The following is a 26,875-nucleotide window of genomic DNA, read 5'->3' as shown; positions in this document are numbered from 1 at the left end:
TGAGAAATTTGCCCTTCCGAGGATTATTTGTGGCTTCTGAAGCATGCGTGTTTGCTACCCACCGAAGTTCCCTGCAGCTCACGTTCCCCTCGTGCTGCTAAACCGTTCTGGGTGTTTTTTCATTTTTTAAAGCAAATAGAATTCTTTTTGCCAAGAGAAGGCGGCACGGAAAGATCTCGGGACATGGAAGGAGTCGGGTAAGGGCAGGTCTTCACCTCGTTCTCCATCTGAGGGCGTACGATTCGCCCTGCAGTAAATTATCTTTGAGGCAACGGCGCTTTGACTGCACTTGGCTCCGCGAGCAGAATCGCCGGTATCTGTCCCGCACCTTAATTAGTCACCGTGGCAGTAATCAGGCTGCTAAACGTAACGCGCACCCTCGGCAGACCCGGAGCTACAAACACGAGGCTGAGTTTATCTTTGACATGCAAAATTTCTAGGGTCGATACTTTTTTTTTAAGGTATGGAAATCCCCGAGGACCCTTCCCTGGGTGGGGAGCTCCAGCCGCAGGCTGTGCCGGCCCGGAGCATCCTCGTCAGAGCGCGGCCATCCCGGCGGCTCGCAGCCGAGCCGCCGCGAACGCCCAGCTCTTCGTCCTCGACCGAGGAGCCTGCCGGTGCCAGCTGGCTGCCGGAATAGCCTCTCCGCCATGACCGGTCCTTTATGGATGCCGAGCAGGAGGCAGAGGACGGAGGCGGCGACGAAGCCGGGGCCGGGAGCTGCCCCGGCGAGGCCGCGCGTCCACGGCAGCGTGCGCCGATGGCACAGCAAAAATTGCGGTCGCCAACGTCACCTCCCTGCCTCTCGCTATTAATAGCCTCGCAGGCTCCCGGAACGGGCGGAAATTCTTCCGTTGCGTTTAAACTTCGCTGGGCGTCTTGCTTGTTCTTCGCGTACGGGGAAAAGCCGGTAACGTCGCCGCCGCGCTCGGTTTTTCATCAACCTTGCCAAGACCACCCCACCACCCCCCCCGCCTTCTCGCCTCCCGAATTCCCGAACCGCAACGTTTTTGCCGGAGCTCCCGGGAGAACGTGGGAGCCGAAACGATGCCGGGAAGGGCCGCGCCCCCCCGGGCCCCCCCCCCCCGCCCCGTTCCAAAACAAAAGGCAAGGGATGCTCCGTGGCTGCCCCGGGGAAAAGGCACGGCGGGAGATGCCCGCCCAGCCGGGAAAGGGCATTTTGGCCCGGCAACCGGCAGACGGCGGCCCGGCCGCCCCGGGGCCGCGCCGGCGGCCCCCGCCGGGCGGCGGGGCCGGAACCGGGGCGGCCGCGCATGCGCGCTGCCGGGCGGCGCGGCCCCGCTCCCCGCCGGCATGACGGCCGAGCTGCAGGCCCCGGGCGGCGGCGGCGGCGGCGCGGTGAGCCCCGCGGGGCGACGGAGGGTGCGGGGAGGGGGCGGTGGGGCGGGGAGGGCGGGCTGCTGCCGCCGGCGCGGCTCCGGGGCTGCCGCCGCTGCCGGCTCGGCCCTCCCGCCTCGGCTCCTCAGGCCTTCGCGGCCCCGCTTCCCCTCGGGCCTTCGCGGCCCGCCCCCGCCCGGGGCCCGGGGCCCCCCTCGGTGCGGGCAGGCACCGCTCCGCCGGGGTTCGCGGCCGGCAGCGGGCGTGGTGTTCCGGCCGTTTTCGTTTAAGGCAGCCTCGCGGGGCTCGGCGCCTCGTTTGCCTTCAGAGCCTTTAGCGGGCGTCGCGCGGCGTGGGCTCCTTTCGTTTTCTCCTTCCCCGCTCGCGAAACCGGCGCCTTCGCATCCCCGTTTAACAGAAGCTGTCGCTTTTAAACTTGGGGGCTGCGCATAAATTGTCACCGAGCGGGCCGGGGCCCGGGCGCTGGAAAGGACGCGTGGCTCGCCGCCCCGCCGCCGCGCTCCCGGCTCGCCGGGTCGCTGCGCGCGCCGGCGCGTCCCGGACTTAGGCGGGTGTCTGCGCCTTCCTGTAGCGTCTGTGCGCTCTCGGCACGCGAGAGGAACGCGGGCGGCGAGGCCAGCGTTACAGGCGTGGGCGGGAAGAGGGTATCGGCCCTTAGAAACGATGTTTGTGTGGCCGCGACTTCGCCCATGGCGCGGGGACGACGTCAGGCCGGTGCCTCGACGGAGGAAGAGTTCGCCGGCCGCCGCTTCTTCCCCTGAAGGGTATCGGTTTGTGAAAGCCTCGCTGAGGAACGCGGGCATTGTTCCTGCAGCCGCCTGGGGGCTTTTAGCCCTCTTCGTATCCGCTTTCCCGCCGTGATAAAAAAGCGCAGCTGAGGCGCGGCGCCCGAAGGCCGTGGCTCTGCGTGCCTCCTCGGCGCGGCCGCCGCCTTCCTCCCCCTCGCGCGCTGTTGTTTCTGGAACCCCCTTGAGCTCCTGCATCGCGCTTGCACCCTTCCCCGCTTGCAGCTTCTCGTCAAAACAAACCGCTACTGAGCGTGGCGAGTCGCGTCAGAGCCAGGACAGCGGCAAAACCTTCCGCTTGCGTCGCTCGCTGGCCGACGGGGAATTTTTATCTCCAGTACCCTCCTTCCTCTCAACCTCTTGGTTTTGTACTCATCTGCTGTTGCTGTAATTTAATACTAATAGCATTTTGCTTTGGGTTGTTATTTTTCCGGCAGGTAGGACTTTGATTTGGTTTGGTTTTTCAAGTGCGGTACGTATTAATAGCGGCAGCATGCTGGTGTTAATTACCAGCTCTGGAGCTTGTTTTAAAGCACCACGGCGCGTAACCTCAAAAAGCAATCAACCAGACTAGTTATAGCAACAAAACCGCCCGCCTTCCCCAAAAACTTAACAAATTTGTTGCACGGAGCGTGGTTCCCGCTGGCTTTTGTGGGCTGCCAGTCAGCCGCAAGCCTCTCGAAACTTGTTGTACGGGATAAGCTCTCCGCTGTTAACACAAAGCTTTCGTCTCAAAGGCTGCACAAAATTGCGCTGGAAATCATTAGAATATTAAGTGGTAACTTAGAGCGGCGGGTCGGTAATTAGCTTTTTATGGTTCTGGCAGCCTTTGTGAGTCCTCCTTTTGGTGAGGCAGAAAAACCCCTGAAACTCATGCCCTGTCCTGCCTCGGATTTCCTTATTGTAACGCGGTTTATTAGCGTGGGCTTTTCTTCTCCAAGGGAAAAATACGCCCTGCAGCGGTAGGTGGGGTTAGCCGGCAAGCACGCCGCTCGGTAAGGTAGCAAAATTAGCAACATGATATAAGTGGTTTGCCTTTGTGAAAGCATGCCCGTCCTGAGCCTCGTACCCTTGGCTCCTTATCGTGCCGTTCCTCATGGTGCGGCTGGCTGGGCCTGAGGCTTTCCAGCGCGCCTCGGCTTTTCTCAGGGAGGACGAGAAGAGCGCGCGGGACGGGTCGGGAGGGGGGTGTGCGCCCGCACACGTGCCCTTTTTCTTGTAAGAGCTGAGCAGAAGTAGTATTTTGGGTGGGACTGTCACGAATGACTTGTCAGGGCAATTCCTGTTAAAAAAAAGCTAGGATTTTGTTTTGTTTTGTTTTAACCACCGATACGGATGCGTGCTATCTTTACAATATTTGCGCGTGGAGTAGCATCCGTCGGCGGTATGGGCGGATGGCTCAAAAAAAGTAGTTGACTGACTTACTCACTGGGTGGAACTTGCGCTCCAGTGGCGTGGAAGCGCCTTAATTTTTTTCCCAATGACGAGAGTAAGTAGAAACTTGAATTTATTCGTCTGCAGCGCTGCGGTTAAGATTAATTAAACGTGTGATCTTAAGAAGATGGGATTCATTGGACTGTGCTGACAGCGGGACCCTAGATAGCCGTTATAAATCAGGCCTACGCGATACCGTCCCGGCTGCTTTTCCCGTTGTAACGTCCTTCCCATACTACGGGCAATGCCGGCGTTACGCAGCCGTATCTCACAGCGCCAGACTGTGGCGACGGCAGCTGAGCTGCGGCCACGAAGGGTGGGTGGGTGAGACCCCCGGCATCAGGGCTCGCCGCTGGAAGGGGCTCCTTGTAGAGAGCCGCCTCTCCTGATAGCTGGCTGACTGAAGTTATTCGTGGCTTGGTGGGCGCAGTTGGCCATTCCTGTGGTAAGCCAAGGCTGCAGAGATTTCATAAGTCTGGTAAAGAGTATTTCGGTAGTCTTCCCCCCCCCCCCCCCCCCCAGGTGGTTGAACCAGTCAAAGAAGAGGTTGTTGGCGGTGGCTCAGAGCCTAGAGCAAGTATCTCGCCAGACTTCGAGTTGCCAGTGTGGTGGGGGAAGGAGAAGCGTGAGCCGCCTCTCCAGGCCCTTATTCTGACACCTTATTGTCAGTGAGAAATGACGTGCACAAATGGCATGTGCGGCCAGACTTAAAATAGCCCCTCGCCGATCCCCTGGGAACACGCAGCCTCCTTATATGTCCCGCTGCACATGCCGCTGCTGTCTGGGGGAGGGGGTGCCCCTTCCCACCGCAGGTACGGCGCATCCGACAGCGGGGATGGCGTTTCCTCTCGGGCCTGCTCGCGAGCTTACGGCGGATTGAACATTAGTCTGTAATTTTAGGGGGGGAAAAATAGAGTGCCATGTTGAAGCTGGTGTCGGTATTACCATCAGGTAAGCGTGACTGGGTTTTTGTCTCCGTCTGTCAGTAAAAAAGAAAGAAAGAAGCAATACGCCGGTGAGCCCTCGGCACGCCTTGCAGAAACAGCTTGATGTCTGTCCCGGTCACCTTTTCACACGAGCTTTCTTTATTTCTTGCACGTAGGATTGCCAAATGCTTTTAAACCAGCTGAAAGAGATCACAGGAATTCAAGATTCGGCTTTCCTTCACGCGGCTCTAAAGGTTTGTGCCTGTTGTTGCTGTTTCGTGGAGAGGAGACCTCTGAATTTGTCCCAAAAGTCGGGCGAGTTCAGGCTCTCTCGAAACATAACGCACGGATCGGATGTTCGCTGGCACGTCTGTGGGCTGATAACGAGCTAGTCCTCGCTAAAATAGTCAGTGTGTGGCCTGTGAAACACGGTGTGCGCTCTGTGGGATCCTTGGGTTCCTGTCTGAGGTGAAGGGTAGGTCCTCCACCGCTTTTCTGCCCCTCGCTCGTGCTTCCTTCAGGCGTACCCCCGAGGCAAACGGGTACATGAGGCCAGCGTTTTTTGGGGTCGGCGGGGAGCGTGCGGTTCTGGGCTTCGTGTGTACTCATCCAAATCTGAAACAAAAGCCCCACGCTAACTCGAGAACCCTTCGTTTTTCTAACAGTAGACCTTCAAAATCTGTGCTGTGGCAGCGCGTGCTGTGCTAAACCATTGTAAACATTTCGTGGAAGTTTTCCTCCTACGGGGCTGTTATCCGCGCATTATGGTAAACACAAATTTAGTGGGTCAGAGGAGGTTTTTCTCCGTGTAAGCTGCCTCAGGAGTTCTGGGCAGCTGCAATAACATCGGTAGGTTTGTGGCTGGTCGTTGTCTTGTCCATCACCAGACCAGTCACCTTTGCCCCAAAGTGAAGGGACGCAGGAATCTCAGGCCCTCGGGAGGAGCAACGTTTACCTGGAAAGATTCCTCCTCGTAGTGCATGTCTCGGTATTTAGAAATTGTAGCGTTAAACCGGCTGCAACCACACCAGTCTGGAATCATCAGGCGCTGTCCATCCTCTTGAGATGTAGCAGCAGGTTGCGGGCTGTGCTGAAAATAGGCAAAGAGGTTTGTTTAAAAAAAATCCTTCAGCGTTTCATTGAGAAGTAACGTCCAGAAAGCGTTAGAATAAATTTAAAGGAGTTTAGCCCGTGGTGATGGTCTGAAGAAAGCCCTAGCCGAGTAGAAGACAAACGTCTTGAGATGCATGGGGAGTTTGATTCCCGTGAGTCTCTCCCGGTGGCAAAGCGCCCTGTCGCGCTTCAGACCTCCTGCGACCGCTCGAGTCTCTTGCGAGGGAAATGAAATTAGCTAATGGAGTCTATATTGCCCTAGTAAGAAAGCCAAAGTGCTTTCTGACAGAGAAATTCAAGCCTTTGTTACTTTCATTTTTTACTACTGCTTGTCACCAACAGATAGCTCTGCCCTGCGGCTCGAGAAAGCCGAGTTGGTGGCAGTGTGCCTATCTCTAGCACGGATGCATTAAATGTCGTGCAAACGTAGACAAAGTAACCCCGGCACTATGGATTTTTCCCTCTATCGTTCTGCTAGGCTGCTAATGGAGACCTCATGGAAGCCGTCACCTTCCTGACGGAGGAGCACGCTCACGAGCCGGCTCAGGACGCGGCTGCTGCAGAGCCATCCGCTTGGGAAGGGAGCGCTGTGGGCAAACAGCTGCCACAAAGTAAGTCCTCCATCTCTACCCGTCCTTACGGTTCCACGTGTTTTGGGCTGAGCCGAAAGGGGAAGTATCGGTCCTCCCTGCTTCTACCTGTGAATCCCTCTGGCTCCTGCCCGGCCCCGATCTGATTTTGCCAGTACTCGCCACTAGGAGAGCCGCGTCTGGACGGAAGGGGACCGAGTTGTGGTTTAATAGCGTTTGCCGGTGACCCGTCAGAGTTACAAAGCTATTGCCGTTTTAAAGTTGGTCTCGGCCAACGCAGACAACCTGGAAAGCTCCAAAAAGAGAACTGAACCCCTTTCAGGGATCGTATGTTTCTTTCTACAGCGTCTGCTGTCAGAGCACGCAGATTTCGTGTTTGGTACTGTATTTGCACGGAAACCTGAAACGTTGTTTGAGCCAGCAGTTTGACTACCTGAGAAACGTTTTTATAAATGTTACAGGGATCAGCAAAAGTGAGATGTCCGTTTGCTGCCTTTCGGTGTAAAAAGCCTCCTTGTAGCCTGAGGTAGCCGAGAAGAGTTTCTTTAAATCTTTTTGCTAATGGCACATCTATTAACCGGAGTTTTCCCAAGTGTGTTTACCAGCGGACAGGTTCACAGGGACAAAAATCTGTGTTGGGAGCTTTGAAGCAACACCCGGAACAGTGCGGCTGCCCTTTGTTCCACTGTGTAAGGCTTCCACCTCTTCCAGAACTACTCACTTCCCTTTCTCCTTCTTTCCTGCCTAGCTAGTACATGAAATGACTCGTAGCTGAGCATCCTGACCGGAGTGAAGGAAGGCGATTCTGTGTGATTGTGCCAATTTTATTGAAACCCTTTCTCTCTCGAAGCAGTGTCAGTTGTCAATGCTGATGTCAAGGCACAACACGTATTAAGCGGCAGCTGATGTTCGCGTTCCATTATTTCAAGAGGTTTGAAATGTTCCCTCACGCTCTGAATTTGGCTGTGAGGAATTCTGGGCTGTACACAGCTGCATGGTCTGGCCTGTTCTCCTCATCCAGCCCACTCAATGGCTTTTTGGGTTCCTTAGCACGTTCCAAACTACGAGGATTTGCATTTAAAACTTGAGCTAGAAAATTACTGCTTTGTCAATTGAAGAATCATGTTTGTGAGGTGTAACGTTTTCTAGAAATTCCTTTTAAAGAAAGCGTTTGCCTGCTGCTGGTGGAAAACTGATCAGAATGCTGCCTCCGCTTCCAGATGTTACTACTGCACTTACCCCCAACAACAGAGACGACCTCCACGCAGCCGACGCCTTCAGACCGCTGGAATCGCCAAAAGCTCAGGCTGCAGACAGAGATGCTGCTGAAAGGTCAGTGGGTCTGTAAATGGGCCGTGGTTTTCCCCGGGTATCGTAAGTGGATTCTTCAGCTGATAACTGCAAAACAGAGGGGAGCGCGATTCCCGTAGTTTTCTCGAGAACCTTTGTGAGAGGGTGTTTCACGACATGGTGTGCATCTTTTGTGACAGACCGCAGGAGGCGCATTCTGCTGAAAACAAGAATCGCTCCAAAAGGAAACGCTGTGAAGTCTGGGGAGAGAACCCCAAGCAGAATGACTGGCGAAGAGTGGGCGACTGGCCCGTGGGAATGAAAAATATCGGAAATACTTGTTGGTTTAGTGCTGTCATACAGGTAATCTGATAATAAAAGTTCTTCCGGAGTTGCCGCGGTCTCAGGAGTCCAAACGTGTTTCGGTTAGAATTAAATACGCAACAGCTCCGTGAAGTGGTCATCGTATGCAGATGAGCGAATGTGACCGTGCTCAGATGAGACTCCCGTTTCTCTGTGATCCGATTGTGATTTATTCTGGGTGTGCACGGAAAGAGCCAAAGGGCGGTTAAATAGACTTCGGGTAAAAATAGATACAGATACGTATAATCTGTACGCAGGAGGTTTTTTTGGTGCCTGCTGAATGACAGAAGCTTGACTGGCAAAGTGAACTGATAATTTAATTTTACTGCAGTTGTTGTTGGCTCCATAATACACGGCGTATCATATTCCAGTTAATGGAATACACCGGTATCGATGCTTGAACGAATAAGAAACTAGGCAGCATATGTTGTTAGTGGTAACCTAACCGAGAAGAGACAACAGTAAGTGGAACTGAGCAGATTCGCCTCTTCTAACCATTTCGCATCAGCAGATAGACGTTAATCAGTCCTCTGTCACTGGCTTTGAGAGGAAGTAAGAAAGCTTGAAATGGGCTCCTTTCTCACTGTGACTTGTTCCTGGGTGCTTTTTCGAAGCTTGCCTGTGCAGAATAGAATATACTCTTTCCCGAAATGGTTACGGGCATCCCGGAATTGGCCGGGTGAGATTTTGTTCTTTGGTGGGTACGAATGTGCTGGTCCGGCACCTAGACTGCTCGCTTCGGAAATGTTCATTTCGTAACACAGCGCCATCAAAGAGTTAGAAGCTAACAAAAAAGCTATCCAGTAAAAAAAGAGCGTCAAACAGGGCATCAAATTGCAGCGCGTCAAATTTTTGCAGACGCTGACTGGTCTTTACCTCTCCTTTGCTTTCAGTCTCTGTTCCAGTTGCCAGAATTTCGGAGGCTGGTCCTCGGGTACTCCCTCCCGCAAAACGTGCTTGAAAGTTGCCGTAGTCGCGCTGTAAGTTTTCGTCGAGTGAAGGAAGCTGTAACGTTTCCCTCTTTCGTGGTATACTGTTCTGCTCTTTCTCCGAGCAGATTTAATTTGGGGCCACCTGAGACTCCTGCGCCTGTGTTACTGGCTTTCAAATTGTCAGGCTACGTTAAAGACAAATCTGGGAAATCCTTTTCCGACTGTAGGAACAAATCTGACGCTTCTCGTAAAAGCTTTCCTCTGCAGCTTCTCACTGCGGTGCGGGGAGAAATTTGTCCCGTAAAACTTCTTTGGTAGCTCCAGATCGCTCGTTTGTTCGCGTGCGCCCTGGAAGAGCTGGTATCTGAGGCAGTCTGAAGGTCCCTCTAGCCCCCGTACCTTCTGAGCGCGGTCAGCAGAAGGTGCTTAGAAAATATTTAGAGAAAAAGGCATACGTAGAATTACCCTTGGCTTGTTATAGCATTGTAGCCTGTGGCCACCGCCCTTTAAGAGACTTTGCTTTACTTGCTTTCACGTGTGCTCTAAAAAACCCAAAGTGCAGACAGAATAAATTAATAAATTCACCAGGTTTTGCCTTCTGCTTTAGCAGTTATTACTTCTGGCACCCTGTTCTCTAAAGGTTTTGTTTCGGTTACGTTTTTTGGTCCCGTGCATCCATTGGGAGACCGGATTGCTTCCAAGAAATGACACTGCATGTCTCTCTCTGCTTTTGTCCTTTTTAATGTCACCTCTTTCCTTGGTTGTTAGCGTACCCCTTAAGGTATGTGCGTGCTGTATCCTGTAGCACTTTGTTTTAAGATGCTGCTTTTTCGGAGTTGCAGGAAGGGTTTGGCTTTTCTTCTTTTTGCAATGCAGGGAAAAAGAAATATTGCATTCATGCAAGAACTTCAGTGTCTGTTTGCTTTAATGCTGGGGACACGTCGTAAGTTTGTAGACCCTTCTGCAGCACTGGAACTCCTGAGGGATGCGTTTAGATCCGCTGAAGAACAGCAGGTAAAACCGCGTTAAAAAGCCTTTTGCTTTCTTCGGAACAGCGCTTGCAGCCGCGGCAATCCTGTTTAGCTTCATCCTGCTATTACTTTCCGAGGCCTCTTCCCATGTTTGTCAACCGACAAGCAGCTGTCCCTGTGTCATTTAGGCGAAATGTACGTGCTCGCTAATTAAACAGCCAGCGTAACGGCGCTCTACCCAGTGCCATCTGGGTGGTTGGGTAGCGATCACAGTCATTTCCTCCGATCTAGTTTTCAGATGAGCAGAGCGTTCATTATCGGTCTAAATCAGCCCAGCACTTCGGTTTCACACTTCTTTCCGCTGGGTAGGTACAGCAGTACCAGTCGGGTTGTATTCCACTAGGTTTGTGAAGCCGGTAGACCGTGAAAACGCTTTCTGGCTGGTATAACATTTGACTCTCGACTCTCGTCTCTCTTCCAGCAAGATGTGAGTGAATTTACACATAAACTACTGGACTGGCTGGAGGATGCGTTCCAGCTCGCCGTGAACCTCAAGTGAGTTGTTTGTCATCTCGGGGGTTTGACCTGACACTGAGGAGAAACAGATTTCAGACACTTATGAAGTGTTATACCTACGTTTCCTGTACATAAGCGTAGGACTCTATTCAGTGCTGAGTAAATAAGACCGAATAAGCTTTTTAGGGGAATGCAACAGAACTGGTGTACATGAAAGATCTGGGGTTTTGGCACTGCATTTCAAAAGGTAGTGCCTTAACTTGTTTGCTTGTTTGTTTTTTCTTCTTGCCAGTACAAGTGTTATAATGTGCTTTTGAGTGTGAAAACAGATGGGAAGCTTCCTCTGTATTTTGTGCTGGGATAGAAAACTTTACGTCTGGCTGTAGGAAGATTCCCAAGCAAAGGCTTAGAGTGTGACTTGGGGCTTTTTTGCAGCCTACAGCTGCAAGTGAATGTGTGCTTTTTCTTGCTGAAACAGGAGTCCTGGGGACAAATCTGAAAACCCGATGGTACAGCTTTTCTACGGGACTTTCTTGACTGAGGGTGTCCATGAGGGTGAGTGAAGGGTTTGGTTAGATTCGCTTTTTAACTCCTTTGAGTGTTTTGATTTATCGCAGTGTCAACGACGCAGGATTTGTTGCACGTGCCTGATGCAATTGCCTAGTTCTTTAAACTTGCAAATAGTCTTCTGGATAAAATTGGCTGTAACGTTCATAAAGTCTGTCTTCCAAAAACATCAAATACTCGCAAGCGCACACGTATTGAAAGCACTTGTTTATGAGGAGGCTTACCCTGACAGACGTGGGTACAGCTATAGGCGGTTCGGTTCTTGCAAGTAACGAACGCCTCCGACTGGTGCTGACAGCAAACCCTTCGAGGTAACCGGCGTTGCTCCTTCTCTTAAGTTAGTTCATGGTTTTTGTGTCGTTCCCATCACCCAGGCAATACTTTTTCCAAGATCGAAACCTTCGGTCAGTATCCCCTTCAGGTAAATGGTTATCGAAACTTGAATGAGTGCTTGGAAGGAGCCATGGTGGAGGGAGAGATGGATCAGGCGACAGCATCTCAGTCAGTGAAGTATGGACAGGAGGTTAGTCTTACGGTTTTTGTTGAACTTTGGGTTGCCTGCTGCATAAAAATGCAACACATAGAGCGCAGGGGTGTCTCAGTATATTCTGATAACTTTAAATAGCAATTGTAAATGTTCCTTAAGAATTGAACACAAAATGTTTTCGGGATACCTGGAATCTCGCGGAAATGTATGTTGGCGTTACGTGATGAGACGCTAAGCCTTGGCTTATTTGTAAAGATGCGTTGTCCTATGTAACCCGTTTGAGGAGTTTGCTTTAAATTAAAAAGGTAAACATCTGCTTCTGATGCAAGTGTGATAAAGTCTCTCTCTTTCTGTTGAAGCCTACCTGTACCTGAGTAGGGGGAGAACCACTGCCTCCATATTTTCGGAGGGTAAAAGTACAGTGCTTAACTCCATGGTATGCCTTTTGGAATTTGTATCTTTCTCCCTATTACAGTGTGTGTTTTTTTTTCTTCTCATTTTCACTCTTCTCTTCTACTGTGCTGATTTTTTTTTTTTTTTTTTTTTTTTTTTAAATCTCACAAATCACAAACCAATCATAAAATATTTAGCTGCAGCAAAGTAGGAAGTGAAGGAGCACCATTACGTTCGGCATCCTACACGCCTAAGTGCAGCTGAGGAGTTAGCTTAGAGAAAGGCTGGGCAGTAAGATCAAGAAATTTGCAAAGGTGACTGGCGTAGGGGGGCAGGGAAAGGTATTTCAGTTCTGCGAGAGCATCTGAAAAATGTGTTTAAAGTAGCAAAGGAGCAATGGAGTCTCGGGCAGGTAAGCCCTGTCCGACTCCGGACTCAGATGTTTGTTTCTGGTTTTCCGAGTTCCGGCCTGAAGCTGTGCACATGGCTTGACAAGCAGGTGTAGGTGAAACTGGTGTGGTGCCAGAGGCAAAAGGACGTAGGGAGCTAATCGGGCAGGTTCTTCTCAGTCCAAGCTTTTTAGTTCCTCCGCATCCTTTTCCGAAAAATAAGGGAAATTGGACTGATCGTGGAGGTGTTTTAATTGTTCTTCGTACAGGTAGAAGGAAAAGGCTCTGGCTTTATGTCTAGGAAATCTGACTGGAAAAACTGTGCATCTTAATTCCACTCCCTAGGATGTCGTGGCTAGAGGACTGCATGGTAGGGGACATAGAGAATAAGGTGCATTTTGTCTTTGGAGAACGTGGGTGAGTGTACTGAAGCTCAAAGCATCAGTGGGGTTAATGAGAACTTACGTTTCTCCGGGATAATAGGTGTGTAAATCATTCCTTCTCTGTGTTTATGTGCTCTTGTTCTGAAGATTGGGCTGCTTCTCAAAAAGCTCTGCTACCTGGCCATTTCCTTCCAAAGTTTTTTAAAAATAATTAAAAAAAAATTTGCCTTCGTTGGAAATATTTTGTATCTAAAAATGTGCTGTTGCATTTTGGTGTGGGGCAGATTTATTGTGGCAGGACATCGGACAGGAATCCTGCAAAGGAAAATGAGCTTAGCGTGCTCATCCTGAGCCCAGCAGCGAGCAGTCGGGGTGGTGCCAGGCTGAGGTAGGTGAAGGAAACTTCCGGCGGTGGATGCTGGAAGTGTGTGAGAACGCAGGAAGGGAATGAGCGGGGAAGTGTAAATGCAAGCGAGAATTTTTCTTTCGGCACGGCTCTTTGGAACGGTGTACGAAACGCACAGAATGCCTGTGTCTTCTCTGAATCTCCTAAATGGAACAGTTTGTGAGTAGACTGGGAGAGGATAAGGAGTCGGGTACCGCTTAAGGACTTCTGTTTTGTTCTTCATCGTTGCATGCGATCTACATTGGAGAAGAACTCTCTCGGAGGCTCTTAGCTGGCACCCAGAGTTTGCGTAGTGTCTGCCAATCTTGTAAAATTCGGTGCTGGACCTGTTAGTTAATCCATCAGGCTGGATGCATCAGGCAATGAAAAGTAACTTTCTGGAAGCTATTAGGAGGCTTTTTCACAGTAAAAACGTAAAATGGAAGGGGAAATCTTGATCTCGTAAAATTGGCCTTTCTCACTAGTCACTCCATAAACAGCAGAGGTACTAATTCGGTGTTTGCAGACAGACAGACATTTAGGATCGGTCTAAAATCATTTAGGATCAGTGCATAAAATGTGCCGTTTAGCAGTCATCTTAAAACAAATGCCCTCTGGGGGCATTTCTGCTTTTGTTACAGCGCTGGTTTACAAAACTGCCACCAGTACTGACCTTTGAACTCTCCCGATTTGAGTTCAACCAGTCACTAGGACAGCCAGAGAAAATTCACACCAAGCTAGAATTTCCCCAGACTATTTATATGGACAGGTGAGTTGTTCTGTTGCACGGTACGTTTAAAGCTGTTGCTTTATTGTAATTTAAGACATTGAAAAGCTCGTATGGGAGAGCAAGGAAGGGTTCTGACATGTTGACGCAAGATTGTGGGTGTTGGAAGTAAACAAATCTCACGTGGTGGGGCACTCTGTTTCTCTGTTTAGGTACCTCTACTGCAGTAAAGAGCTTATTCAGACGAAGAGAGAAGAAATGAAGAGACTGAAGGAGAAAATGGTGATTCTGCAGCAGAAACTGGAAAGGTAAGTAGTCAGCTAGCGCACTTTTTTCTTTTTTTTTTTTTTTTTTTTTTGTGCCCTGTGGAAGTGTGCAAATGCTTCCTTTTAAGTGAGCTTTCCGATAGAAGAGACGCTTGTAGGGCAAGGAGAAACAGAACCGGGTTTGTTCAGAGAAGTGTTTTTAAAAACAAACTGGTGGCTTTGGTGGTTTCTGATTATTACTGGTGCTGTTACAAGAATAAAATTCTTTAAATAGCACAGTTGTCACTGTTGGCTGCCTTGGCAAGTTTCGGTGAGGAAGCCCGGTAATACCTGAGAAAGAATCTGCGTTATTTTTTTTTAGATTAGAGGTCCCCTCCGGCTTGGGGTTTGGCGTTATTTATTGGGCAAGGAAGGAAATCGATAGGAAAGACCTGGTTTGCGGACAACCAGAAGATTTCACGTGCCAGGTGCTTTGTGTAAAAGTCCTTTTAATCAGCATCGAACTCGCTTGCCGTTTGTCTTTTTAAAATGACAGCTCTGGGAAGAAGTGGCAGGCAGAGAGGCGTCGCAGCGGCCCTGGCGGTGCCTGCGCCCGGGGAGGTTCTGGTGGGCGTCGTGAAAGCCGTTTCTGTTTAGGCCCGGGTGTAGCATCCTCGGGGGGGGGGTCTGGCTGGGATGGAGGGAATGGTCTCCGCAGCAGCCGGTTTGGTGCTGCGCCTTGGTTTTTTTGTGACTAGAACGGCGCGGATAGGTAGCGCGCCAGTGTTTCGGCCGCTGCTGAGCAGCGCCCCGCAGCCTCGGGGCTTTCAAGGTCAAGCCGGTGGGAGGTGGTGAGCTGCGTCCCTTTGCACCACTTGGGTTTTTCCCCTCCTCCCTTCGCTGCTTAAACCGTCTCCATCCTGACCCAGGAGCTTTCTTCTCCCGTTGCTCTTCTGTTGTCCCCTCGGGTTTAACCGGCCGCGTTCCTTCGTTAACGCAACAGCTTGCGTTTTTCTGCAGGTACATGAAATTCGGCTCCGGCCCTGCCCGCTTTCCGCTGCCCGACATGCTGCAGTATGTCCTCGAGTTCATCGCTACGAAGCCAGCCGCGGTGGTTCCTTCCGCTCAGGGCTCTCGGACGACGCTCCTGCAGCCCCAAGCCGAGCCTCACGTTTTGGACGTGCTTGCCCAGCCAGATGGGTTAGTAGGCAGAAATAAACAGAATTCGCAGGAGGACGCTTTGCCTTTCCGCTAAACGCTCCCGGTTTGCATTCTGAAGGTGGATTCTTTTTCTGGGCACCTGTGGGCATGGTGCTGTAGTGTGTGACTGCCTGTGCAAGAAGTCAGTCACTACTTCGCTCGTAATTCGGTTCCGTTTCCGTAAATATAGCGCTGCATCTAGTCTTTTTCCTTTTTGCAAAAGCGTCGCCTTGTCTAAGCAGCAATTCTGAGGTAAATTATGTGCTCTTTTTGGTTAGACTGCTAATTTTTTTTTTGCTTCATCAACCAGTAAATTACTGCGATATTGGATTATTACAAACCTGGCCAGCCTGGTTGGTTTACACTCTAAATTAAGCTGAGTAAATACATGAGTTTCTTAGGAGTAAAGGAAGGAGTTTTTAGAATTGCTCATTGTCGATCTGTACTTAGAGAGTTCGGTGAGAATCTTAGCTTTTATTTGTCCTGTATTTTAGTTTGGTCTGTTAAGGAAGCAGTACGTTTCAACGTACTTGTTCTCTTTACGTTTTGTACCATCCCAGAAGGGAAATCCCGCTCTGGCTCTGGAGCGATTTTTTTCTTTGGTTTATTTCATATTCTTTTCCCCAAATAAAAAACGAAAACCAAAAACACAAAACCAACAGGAGAAAGATTGAGAAACCTGTCCACTACTCTTGGATTTTGCTTTGCAGCGCACTAGAAAGGAAGGGTAGTAGGACTGAAGACGCAGCTTTCTTCTTGGCAAATCCCTCGCCGCAGCAAAAATCCAGAACGCCGCTCCAGCCTTCCGGTTCGCCGGCAGAAATGTCTGAATGTCCAGCTCCTCACGTGGTTTCCAAGGAAGAGCTGAACCTTGTTCGGACGTGTCTGCAGCGATGGAGAAACGAGATTGAACAAGACGTGCAAGGTTGGCCCCAAACACATTTGATGTGATTTTCCTGTTGAATGCCAGCCCGATTTCCCCTCCGCTGCTTCAGCGGCACGTATCCCGAACTACAAATAATCATCTGGTGCACGGTTCGGGTCTGGTGTTAAGTGTATTATTTGAGAGTTACTGCACGGCTTCAAACTTTTTGAAGTGAAAGGGGCCAGAATAGCCTGCTGAGTAGTCCTTAACTTTTATGTATTGCTCTCATTTGTGATGTTCTTGGCAGATCTGAAGGAGTCTATTGCCAGCATCAACCTGTCCATTGAACAAATGTACTGTGACCCTCTCCTCCAGCAGGTAAGAAACGCGGCTTCGCGAGGCGAATGCTAAACGAATGTCGCCGATACTGGTTTTTGTTAGCAGCTGTCAGTTGAAGTTGCCCGCTTTATTGTATTTTAAAAAATGCCAGTATTCTAACGAAGCAGAGAAAGGATTCTTTGTGAAAATCTTGTTGCTTTTTCCCTTAACGGTCAGTTCTCACGCAGTAGGAAATCTACGGTATGTATCAAGAGTCTTGTACCAGGCTACAGCTACGAACGTGTTTGCAGTTTCTGTACGGAGGTCAGACAAATTTAATTTACTAAAAGTACGTCTGAAATCTATGTCCGCGTGAACTTGCAGGTTCCCTATCGTCTGCACGCCGTCTTGGTACATGAAGGGCAAGCAAATGCTGGTCACTACTGGGCCTACATATACGACCAGCCTCGAAAGAGCTGGCTCAAATACAACGACATCTCGGTGACAGAGTCGTCGTGGGAAGAATTGGAGAGAGATTCATTTGGAGGCTTGAAGAATGCCAGTGCCTACTGCCTGATGTACATAAGCGATAAGGTGTCCCGCTTTGTTGCAGGTACTGGAGCCAAAACTGCTGGTTAATTAGACGTTAGTGTATTATCTTGTCTCTCTAACCTGCCTGATGGTTACATTCCTCAGCTTCTCTGTGGCACGGTTGCCTTCCGACGGCCCAAAAAACTTCACCGCAGAGAGAAGTGCAATAATTTGCTCCGTACTCGATTCCTTTCTAAATCCCTGGTAGGGTTGAAAACGGAAGAAAGAACTGTACTGCTGAGATGAGGCACAGTACTTCATGTACTATTAATGCCTATAAATGTTCAAGCTCCCCATTTGCCACTTTCAACACGCGTCTACTGCTGGTGTTTTTCACTCCGACTCTTTATATGGTTTATATGACAGTGTTTCTTTTATGAGGGCATGTGAAACGCCTCCTGCTTTATTTCCCCCTTTTTTAATCGCGATTTCTGACTTGTTGGCTTGTTTTTTAGTGATGCTGTTATATTGAAGCTAAAAGGGGCTCCTTTTTTTACGCAGCCTTTCCTTGCGCATGAGTTCTCGGTAACGGTGGCTTAGGCTTGCAAGTACGTTTGCAGTGCCAACGTATAAATAGTTAATGTGGAGAAATTATTGTGCACGTGGCACTATACATGGCAAACAGCTGTAGAAGAACCTAATAATTTCATGCATGCTTCATTTTGATGTAATAAATAGAAAGAAACAATGGAGAACTGTCATTCTGTTCATTGCTAAATGTGGCTGATGAGGATCTGGAGGTTGTTCATTGTCCGTCTTCCTCTGACAGTTCCGTTTCTGAAATGAACCCATGATTTTTTTTTCCTCCTATTTCATGCAATTTTTGTTGGCTTTCAAAGACGCTTTGCTTTTGCGATGGGTGCGCAAGTAATATCTGGTGCAGAGAACTGCCGTTTGCTTTTGATAAATTTTAAGGCTTGTCTAAAGCTGATACTACTTGGGCTTTGTGCTGTTCTGAAACTGTATATGGAAATAGGTCTAAAAAGTGCTGAGAATGCCAGCGTGACACTCACGCTATGGAATCCGTGCAGTTCGCTACCACTATACGCTATGTAGTGTTGTAGATGTGATGTCTCCAGCTGAAGTGTGAATTTTCTGGCTGTTGGCAGTTTAAATACTGTTCGCTGTACGATTGCAGCCCTTGAATAAGGACGCGTTTCTGACCTACTGCAGCAGCAGCCACCGTTTCTGGAATTTCTCTGTGATAAATGCCGTCCCGTGGTAGAACAAAGCGGGATTGTGTTTCACATAACTCTGTAGATTTGTCTTTTGCACTTCTGCTTATGAATCGTCTTAAATTACAAAGCTAGTAGAAAGTTGGAGGGGGGGGGGGGGCGGGGGGTCCCATTTATCCCTCGGCCAATTTGGTTGTGGCTTTCCGTAATACTGCGTGTTTGTTTAGTTTCTAATGGTGGTGTCCTGCTACTGTGTCTTCCGTTATATAAACGCCCGGCCCGCGTTTCTTCCAGACAAGGATGATGGCTCGGAGGTTGGGCAGTTTCAGAAGGAAGTCGAAGCCTTGTCCCCAGAGCTGAGACACTACATCCAGGAGGACAACTGGCGACTCGAGCAGGAGGCAGAGGAGTGGGAGGAGGAGCAATCTTGCAAGATTCCTCAGATGGAGCCTTCGGCTGCTTCTGAATCGCAGGACCTCTCCTCTGAATCAGGACCAGGTAGTACCACGTCTGAATTTGCAAACCGTGTTGAAACCAGTAACAGCCAGCCGGTCAAAAATACCACTGTGTTGGAGCCTCACATAAATTCCTAGGTGTCTGGGAGAAACTGTTGATGAAGTAGCAAAGGCAGCTGGTGGAGGCTCTGTTCTGGCCATACGGAAGGCTATTCCACTATTTTTGCACGTGCGTCCTTCCAGGCTTGTCACCAGAAATGCTGTTTTCCATTCATTTAATCATAACGGGCTAATCTCGTTTCACTTCCAGGATTTCCCCCCCCCCCCCCCCCCCACCTCCATAAATATCGAGTGGAAAATGTTCAAGTGCTGTTCTCTGGAGTGGGAAAGCGTTACTTGGCGATCTCTGATGGCGTGTGCCATACCCGCTGAAAAGGGGCATGCACAAGCGCACGGTGCAATGCCTTCCCCTCTGGGATGAATGTGGCAGCTGTTTAAGCTTGCATAGGCAAGCTACAAAACCTCTTAGCACAAGAGAGGAGAAGAAGTCTTGCAGTTCCTGCTCACTGATACCACCCCTCTGTCCCGACAGATCAGACGTCGGTCTGCGAGCAGAGCGTGCGCTCTCTGTCCTCTGAACACGCCATGATCGCCAAGGAGCAGACTGCCAAGGCCATTGCAAACACCGCCGACGCCTATGAAAAGAACGGCGTTGAGGCAGCTCTCTGCGAGGTAGGAGCTGAGCCCCGGCCCAGGAAGGGGCCCGTTCTTGTCTCTGTATTACTCTTCTTGACAGACCTTTTGCTTTTCCCATTTCTGTGTAATTCTGTGGCTGTGCCACGTTTAACTCGGTCCCCTTTTGCTTTCCTGTATTTTGCTTTGTTTTTTTCTTACTCTTTTTCTTCTTTTTCTTCTTGGCCACAGCCCAAGGAGGTAGAACCAAGGAAGGCCCAACCGGGAGAAACAGCTCTTACAGTTCAGGCAGAACAACCACAGGACGCTAAGAAAACAGAGTCTCCTGCCCAAACTAGCTCACAGGTCTCTGAAGTGGAAATCCCCAGCGTGGGGAAGATTCCCGTTAGATCCGATGCAGACGGATATAATGAGGAGGTACAGATCCCAGTGCAGGGGTTAATTACGGCCGGTCATTAACCTATAACTTTCTAGCTAGCTGGCTTTGAGCTTTCCTAAGATTGGGTGCGGTCGTTAGTCTGTCATGGAAACGACGCAGTTTACAAAGTGCGTTTTCCCGCTGTGGAAGTGAAGGCGGCCAGACCAAATCGTTTAGTAATGTCATTTCTAAATGCCGTCAGACAAGCAGCTCTGTAAAAGCGTTGCATCGTTAGATCTGCACCTTGTTCCTTTAAGTCTTCGTGCTGGCGCAACTATGTCAGAATTGAGCCTAGCTGTATTAATTTATTGACAAGCCTCTTCACTGTCTTGAGTTACCGTTTCGCCCCTTCCCTCAAAGATATTAACCGCTAGTAGCATAACTTACGGTACCCTAGCTACTGATTTTTTTTTTTGCTTCTGACTCTCTAACCGCACTCATATATACTCGGGCAGGGTTTTGGAAGTTCAGTCTTTTTCACGCGTGCAGTTGGATTTCACACAAATACCGAGACCGTTACTCCTTAATAGACGCTTGTATGAAGTTGGCACGATGAACTCCTCCGCCATAGGCACTGCTCTCTTACTTATATTGCTGAAGAAGGTTGGATGGGGTACAGAGAGGGTAATGGCTGGCATGCTTCACGTTCTCACTTGTTGAATTTAGAAACTCAAGGCTTGGAGTGACCAGCCTTTGGACCTTTAAGTGCTTTAAAAAAAAAAAAAAAAAACCTGCATGAAAAGTGCATGTGATAGACGGAGTAAGTAGTACACAAGTAAATCAGAGCTCTGGCTTACTCCAGCGTAATCCACCTGTATTCATACGATTTCCTTCAGACCTTCTCTTTTGAAAGTTTTTTTCCATTCTTCACCATGCTTTCTCCTCTTTCCCTGTCTGTGACCGTTTTCCTTGTTCTTGTCTATGTTTGTTTTCCTGCTTTCGTGGTAGGTGATGCTGAGTCCAGCCATGCAAGGTGTCATCCTGGCTATTGCAAAAGCCCGCCAGACCTTTGATCGAGATGGGTCTGAAGCAGGGCTTGTTAAGGTATCTTATTTGTTTGCTAAATCCAATAGTGTGGATATCTGCTTTCACAGAATGAAGAATCTGTGCTATATTGACGTATCAGGAATGTGAAGGGAACGATGCGTGCAGTTTTTCTTCTAGTTAATGGCCTTTCAGTCCTGCATTTCTGTTTCTCCTCTCTTATTGTGACAACAAGTCCTTCAGTTCCAGACAATTTGTAGGGCTTGTAAGAACTCCCTCCTCCCAGGAGAAACAGCAACTTTTTTTTTTTTTTCTTTTTTTTTTTTACTTTTCACTATTTATTCTGCTTATTCTTTTAGTATTGGCAATTGTCTCGATCTGGGTAACAAAAAGTAGACGTTCTTTGCGTGCCTTTCAGAATTTGTTGTCTAGGTCCTCCGTGTGATCGTCAGAAAATAAAGCGGTGCTCGTGAAGTTTTTTTTTTTAGGTCCTGAACACGCACGCTTCCTGTGACCTCTCTTGTAAAATGTGTCCTCGAGAAATGTAGGTGCTGAACAGAGGGTTTTGAAAGAATAAGCACTGCTGAATATTGAGGCTGGTGTTAGATTTTTACAGGCAGGTAAATTTAACTAAAAATGCCACATGGGAGAAATCCCCTGTGCCGTTAATCTGCAGCAATATAAATCACAGGATACTCTCTTGCACCTTACTACAGATAGAAGCGTGTTGCAATCGATTTTTACAACCTCGGCACTTGCAAGAGGATGACCAAAACTGCCTAGGGCAGCTCTATGCCCCCCTCTCTGGAGGGCATTTAGATCTTTTTGAAAAGCGCACGCGTCACGCGTGTGGCGTGCCTCGGTGTGGATGCCTTTTGTTTATAGTTCCAGGTGTTCGCGGGCTTCCGCTCACCACTAGAATATAACCAAGCGGCGGAGGCTGGGTGTCGCCCGCGGGAACCCCATCGTTACAGGACAGGTTTAAGCTTCGTTATCAGCTGCCGTGGCATCCCCAACGGGCAGAAGAGCGGACGTGTTAGTGCCTGTGTTTCGTTGGCAGGCCTTCCACGAGGAGTACTCCCGGCTCTACCTGCTTGCCAAAGAGACCCCGACCCCCCAGAACGACGCCCGGCTGCAACACGTGCTGGTTTACTTCCTGCAAAACAATGCTCCCCAGCAAGTGGTGGAACGGACCCTTCTTGAGCAGTTTGCAGACAAAAACCTCAGCTACGATGAAAGGTTTGTGCCGTGGATTCCGAGACGAGGCTTTTCCCACCTGGAGGCAGCCGGGGCCATCGTTCTGATTTGTCTCATCTCTGCTTACCCGGAGCAGGTCAATTAGCATTATGAAGGTAGCGCGAGCAAAGCTGAGAGAAATTGGTCCCGACGACGTCGACATGGAGGAGTACAAGGTAAGGGACCGGAGCGCTGCCTTCCGTCCTTCGCACTGTCACCACGGGTGCTGTCCAAAGCAGCACGTGGGAAACGGGGAGGGCGGCGCGGAGCCGCGCCAGCAAACGCAGCGGTCGCTGGCACGCCTGTCGGCAGCTTCCTTGCCGTCTGAAGCGTGTGTCTGCAGAAGGGTGCTGGAAGGGAGAACGCACACACCGGGAATCTCCCGAGCTTTGAGGAGTGTCTGTGCAGTTGACTCAGCTGATCGATGTGTTGCTTAGGAGAGACGTTTAAACCCTCCAGAGGGTAAAATCTGATACGCTTTTGAGTTGCGAAGGAACGTAAAGAGCGCGCGTGCATGTTGCGGGTGAAGCTGACGCTCTGCTTCCTTCGCTGCTCCTCAACAGAGATGGCACGAAGACTACAGCCTTTTTCGCAAGGTGTCAGTTTACCTGCTGACGGGGTTGGAGCTGTACCAGAATGGAAAGTAAGTTGCTTTTAATTGTTGTGTTTGGACAAGATAAGCTGTAGCCTAGGAGTAGAGGCCACTTTGACAGAACAACGTCTTTCTGACCCGCGATGGCCGGTTCGCGTTCAGTCTGGTATTTGAGGCCAACGGGGCTTTCTTTTTGACTTGCTAATAGCCCTTTCTTGAAGCCACACTCAACCTTGGTTAACAGTTTAAATATTACGCTGAGGTACTGGCTAGGTGTCCGACGCAATTTCTTGGCATTTCCCCTCGTTGTTCCTTCTGTGGAGGAGAGCTTTACGTTCTCGTTTCCAGAGATGGGCTTGCAGGGATGACTGCCATCGTTTCTTTTGCTCTTCAGACTCCGGGATTAGAATTAAACTGTCTCGAATTGGATGTTATACTTTGTGTAAGCACAATGCTCTGGACTTCTCTAGACTCTTAAGAGTTTTAAAAGGGCCCCGTTTTCCTCCTTCCTCCTTTTAGAACCCGTGTTTTACATGAGGAGTGCAGTGTGGAGAAGGACAGTGGCATTTTATGCAAGATTTGTAATTTGAAAAGTGATTTTTGCAATCTGGAAAATAAGCCGGCTCTCAGAAATTGTTCACAGATGGAGACAGAATTGAATTCTGAGTTGGTTAGCAATGATGAACCGCCAAATTCGGGTGGGCAAATCGACAAGAGGCTGGGCGAGAGCAAGTCGGAGCTTCCCCGAGTTGACCTAATCCCCGTCAGCGGCAATGTTTTCTCACCAGGAAGCTAGAAGCACGTAAGGGAACTAAAAAAACTGCCCTCCGCGCTTCTTTGAGGGCTCTCTCAAAGTGCAAAGGTCCCGGAGCAATACAGAAAACGTCAACGCCGGCGTTCGCGCTCGGGCCAAGTTGTACGCAAGCTTGGCTTTAAATGGCTCTTCCTAAGGTGCTCCTTTGGCCCGCTGGGCAAAAAGGGACATTAGTTACTTGACCTAGGGCATCTGTTCCTTTATGCTTTGGCAAGGAAATAAAGTTTTTCCTGTCGGGCCTGATGCTAGTGACCATTCAGGCCGAGCGGGAAGCGATTCCTGAGCTGACGCGACTGGCGGCGCTGCCGTTGTGACCCTGGAGGGCTGACACTCTTCTCCTAGGTACCAGGAGTCGCTCACCTACCTGGTCTACGCCTACCAAAGCAACACCAAGCTGCTGATGAAAGGAACCAGCCGAGGAGTGAACGAGTCGCTGATTGCCTTGTACAGAAGGAAGTGTCTTCTGGTTTGTACTGAGCAGCTCTTGTTCTCGAGAGGAGGGGAGGGAGCAGCCCGGGTGACACCGGCTCCTGTGCTGCAGCTCACTTACCGGCCGCTCGGTGTGCGTCGCCCGGGGAGTCGGGGCGTACCACGTCCCTTTTAGGAGCGCGCTTAATTAACGTGCCGTGTCGTCAGAGAATGCTCGGATGCTGCTGAGCACGCCCTTGGGCTTTAACTCGGCGCTTGCGTTGTTAACTGGGTGGTTGCATCGTTTTCTGTCGGCTTGTTTCCTCCCCGCCCGATGTTTATTTCTCATATTAATGGCTTTCTCTCTCTGAGCAAGAGATGATGTCCTTTTCCACAGGGAGGGGGAAGCATAAAAACGAGATTTCATTTTCGTTCACGCTCCGTGGTTGCCAAGGCCGGTGTAACTGTCTGTCTTGTGCCCATTACCGTGGCTTCTGCCCGTCACCGCGTACCAGCGGTAGTATGGAAATCTGGGAAAAAGCGCCAGAATGTGCAGTACGGCTCTCGGGGAGTTTGGGTAAAGGCCAGTCTGGATCTTGGTACCTGAAAACCAGAATTACGAATAACCTATGTGTACTCTGTACATAGATATAGTGAATGACGTACACGTATATAAATACGTACATTTAGCAGCTTGTTTTCTGTGGTGCGATTCCTGTGATTCAAGGCGGCTGTGCCGCCAGAACCTGGCGCCTGGTTTTGTTGGTCTTCGCGTCTCTGCGTGGCCATCGGTGAAGGGGGCTGAGCCGTCTGCCTTTCCCGACGGCACGCTGACGATCTGAGGTCCGCGCCTGCTTTTTACAAGTCTGTCCCCTCATTCTCCCTCCTCCACTAGAAGCTGAACGAGGTGGCAGCCTCTCTGTTCGTAAGTTGTGAAGAAGCTCGCGTGGCAGAGGGCATTAGCATCCTGAACGAGCTGATCATCCCTTGCATGCACCTCATGAACAACTTCGAGATCTCCAAAGAGGACCTGGATGCCATCGAGGTCATGAGAAACCGCTGGTGCTCCTATTTGGGACGAGAAGACATGGACGGTAGGGAACGGCCGCCTGCGTTACCTGTTTCGTGCTGTTTGTGGGCAGGGCAGTGTCTAGATCGGAACTAGGAGGGGAATTAAGGGACCGTTTAAAACGCCTCCTTAAACTCCTGGCGTTTGCACGGTAGCACGCTCGGGTATTTCTGATTGCGAGAGGAGAAGCGTGTTTGAATCAGCCACTGATTTATGTTATAGAAGAATTTAATCACCTTCTGCGCTAAAGCTGCAGAGGAAGGGTTCCTCTTCCCTGAAATGTGCAAGGCTGATTTCAAAAGGAGGGCTTAGCGTTATCTAGGTGTGCTTCGGCTTTGGTTTTGGTTTGTCTTGCTGAACGGAGGGCTCCCCCCAGGTGGCAGGCGAATGCTGGCAGGCTTAGTTGCAGGGGCATGCTCCTCTTCAGGAGGGAGGAGCGGGTTCTGTCAGTGGCCAGAAGCACGGCCAGAGGTGCGGAAGACTGGAGGGGGGAGCAGATTCGGGGGATCTGTGCATTTTGAAGAGAGGCTTGTCATTTTATGGCCGCATTTCGGTTGTGGATAGCCGTTCTTGTTCTGTATTTCCTTCTGCAGTCTGGAATCGGGCTCCCACAACTCCTCTCAGGTCGTTTTTGTTAGGAGAAACGGGTTTCGACCCCCTCCATCCATGTGTGAACGTTTGGGGAGTCCTTACAGGGTTTTTGTCGTTAGCAGAGGGTGAACTTGCCATAGGAGCCGAAGGCAAAAACACAGAGGTTTATTCTCAGCATATTGTTGTAAAGAAGAAAAGCTGGGTACATTTATGCCACTGCACAAGTTTCCCGTTCTCGGGCTAGCCACAGCGGCATTTACTTACACGAATGATTTTAAAGAAACAGAAGTAGGCCACTCGCACCTCCTGGCTCCTGTGAGCTGGCTCAGGCATCGCCCCTTTCTGCCTGCTTTCCTTCATCCAAAGGTGCCCGTCCTGCAACGGGCGGCCCGGCGGCATTTCTGTGGTCCGCTCCTGGGGCACGGTCCTTTACCAGGGCCAGACGATGGCTGCCGAGGGCTGAGACGTTACAGGCCGTAACGTCCAGCTACAAAAGCGCGTGCTCCGTTTCGTTCAAATGCGAAGTCGGTATTCGAGTGTGGCCTTGAAACGCGGAGTTATTTCGGACTCGCCAGCCAGTACCGCGTCTCGTGCTGGGAAGAGTCGAAGCCCTGGTGGCAGCGGAGCTCCCCTCTCCGTGGAGCCCTGGGCAGGTGGGCAGCACTCGAGGACCGAGTGAGACCCAGGCCAGCAGCCGGTGCGACGCCTCCTCTGCGTCAGCAGACGCTGCTCATCCCCGCCTGCGGGAGACGGGCGGTTTTCAGCGCCGGAGGACGATTCTCTGAAAGGCGTCGCCGCTTTTTAGCTCTGCCATCTGGTCTTTTACTGTTGCAGTGCCGCTGACTGTTTCATCCTCTCCCCCTTGACAGCAGAACTGCAGATGAAGCTGGGCGAATTGCTGCCCCGGCTCCTCGACTGCTCCACCGAGGTCATCGTTCTGAAAGAGCCCCCGAAGATCCGGCCCAACTCCCCCTACGACCTCTGCAGCCGGTTTGCAGCCGTGATGGAGTCCATTCACGGCGCCTCGACCGTGACTGTGAAATAGACTGCGGACTCCCCGCCGTGGCGCGGTACACACGCTGCAGCCCGCCCGCCCGGGGTCCTCCCGTCGCGCAGCGTTTGAAAGGGAGAGGGACGAGAAGGGGCGATTCGGATTCAGAGCTGTGTTCTTTGTAAATACCTACAAATAAAAAGCAGTATTGCACTTTTGAGAGAAAACGCGAAGCGGTAGCACGAAGGACCTGAACCACTACGCTAACGTGGCACGCCGGGTCCCCAGGCCGCCTCGGGAGGTTCGTCTTCTCGTGGCTGTTCGTCTGTTTTGGCGACTTCCTAGACACAGATCCCTGGGTCCCTGATGGCAGCAGAGCAAGAGACCGGCTCCTCTGGTGAGCCGGGCTACAAGCTGTCGCCGGTCTGTCGGACGCATTTACGCCTTCCTGCATGATCAGCCACCAGAGACGATACGTTCAGATCTTGCCAAGCTACTGCTGGCAGGAGTCTTGAGTGCTGTGATTAGGAAGCAGAGGGGGAACGGTGGCTCGCGCTCGCCAGCGTGCGGGCAGTCGTGCCTGCAGCCGCGTGTTCCGCTCAAGTCGAGCGGGCATTTTG

At 50.5% G+C, this 26,875-nt stretch overlaps 1 protein-coding gene across 1 annotated transcript; it reads left to right on the top strand.

Moving 5' to 3' along the window:
* Positions 1-1,314: 1,314 nt before the first annotated feature.
* Positions 1,315-26,431, top strand: USP28 (ubiquitin specific peptidase 28; the record flags this gene model as incomplete). The annotated part of the gene is made up of 24 exons (XM_082010060.1): positions 1,315-1,353; positions 4,681-4,758; positions 6,096-6,228; positions 7,428-7,539; positions 7,698-7,860; positions 8,754-8,840; positions 9,669-9,806; positions 10,245-10,318; positions 10,758-10,834; positions 11,221-11,369; positions 13,525-13,652; positions 13,823-13,918; positions 14,876-15,055; positions 15,766-15,980; positions 16,228-16,298; positions 16,623-16,851; positions 18,299-18,502; positions 19,052-19,191; positions 21,615-21,802; positions 21,897-21,966; positions 22,354-22,433; positions 23,539-23,662; positions 24,500-24,698; positions 26,134-26,431. The coding sequence occupies 24 exons, from the start codon at positions 1,315-1,317 to the stop codon at positions 26,307-26,309; spliced, it is 3,150 nt and encodes a 1,049-aa protein (XP_081866186.1). The 3' UTR covers positions 26,310-26,431.
* Positions 26,432-26,875: the final 444 nt, after the last annotated feature.

This window comes from Phaethon aethereus (genome assembly GCF_964289735.1).
Source record: "Phaethon aethereus genome assembly, chromosome: 23".
Lineage (NCBI taxonomy): Eukaryota > Metazoa > Chordata > Aves > Phaethontiformes > Phaethontidae > Phaethon > Phaethon aethereus.
Note: the sequence above shows the minus strand (reverse complement) of the source record. Positions and strands in the feature narration are given on the sequence as shown.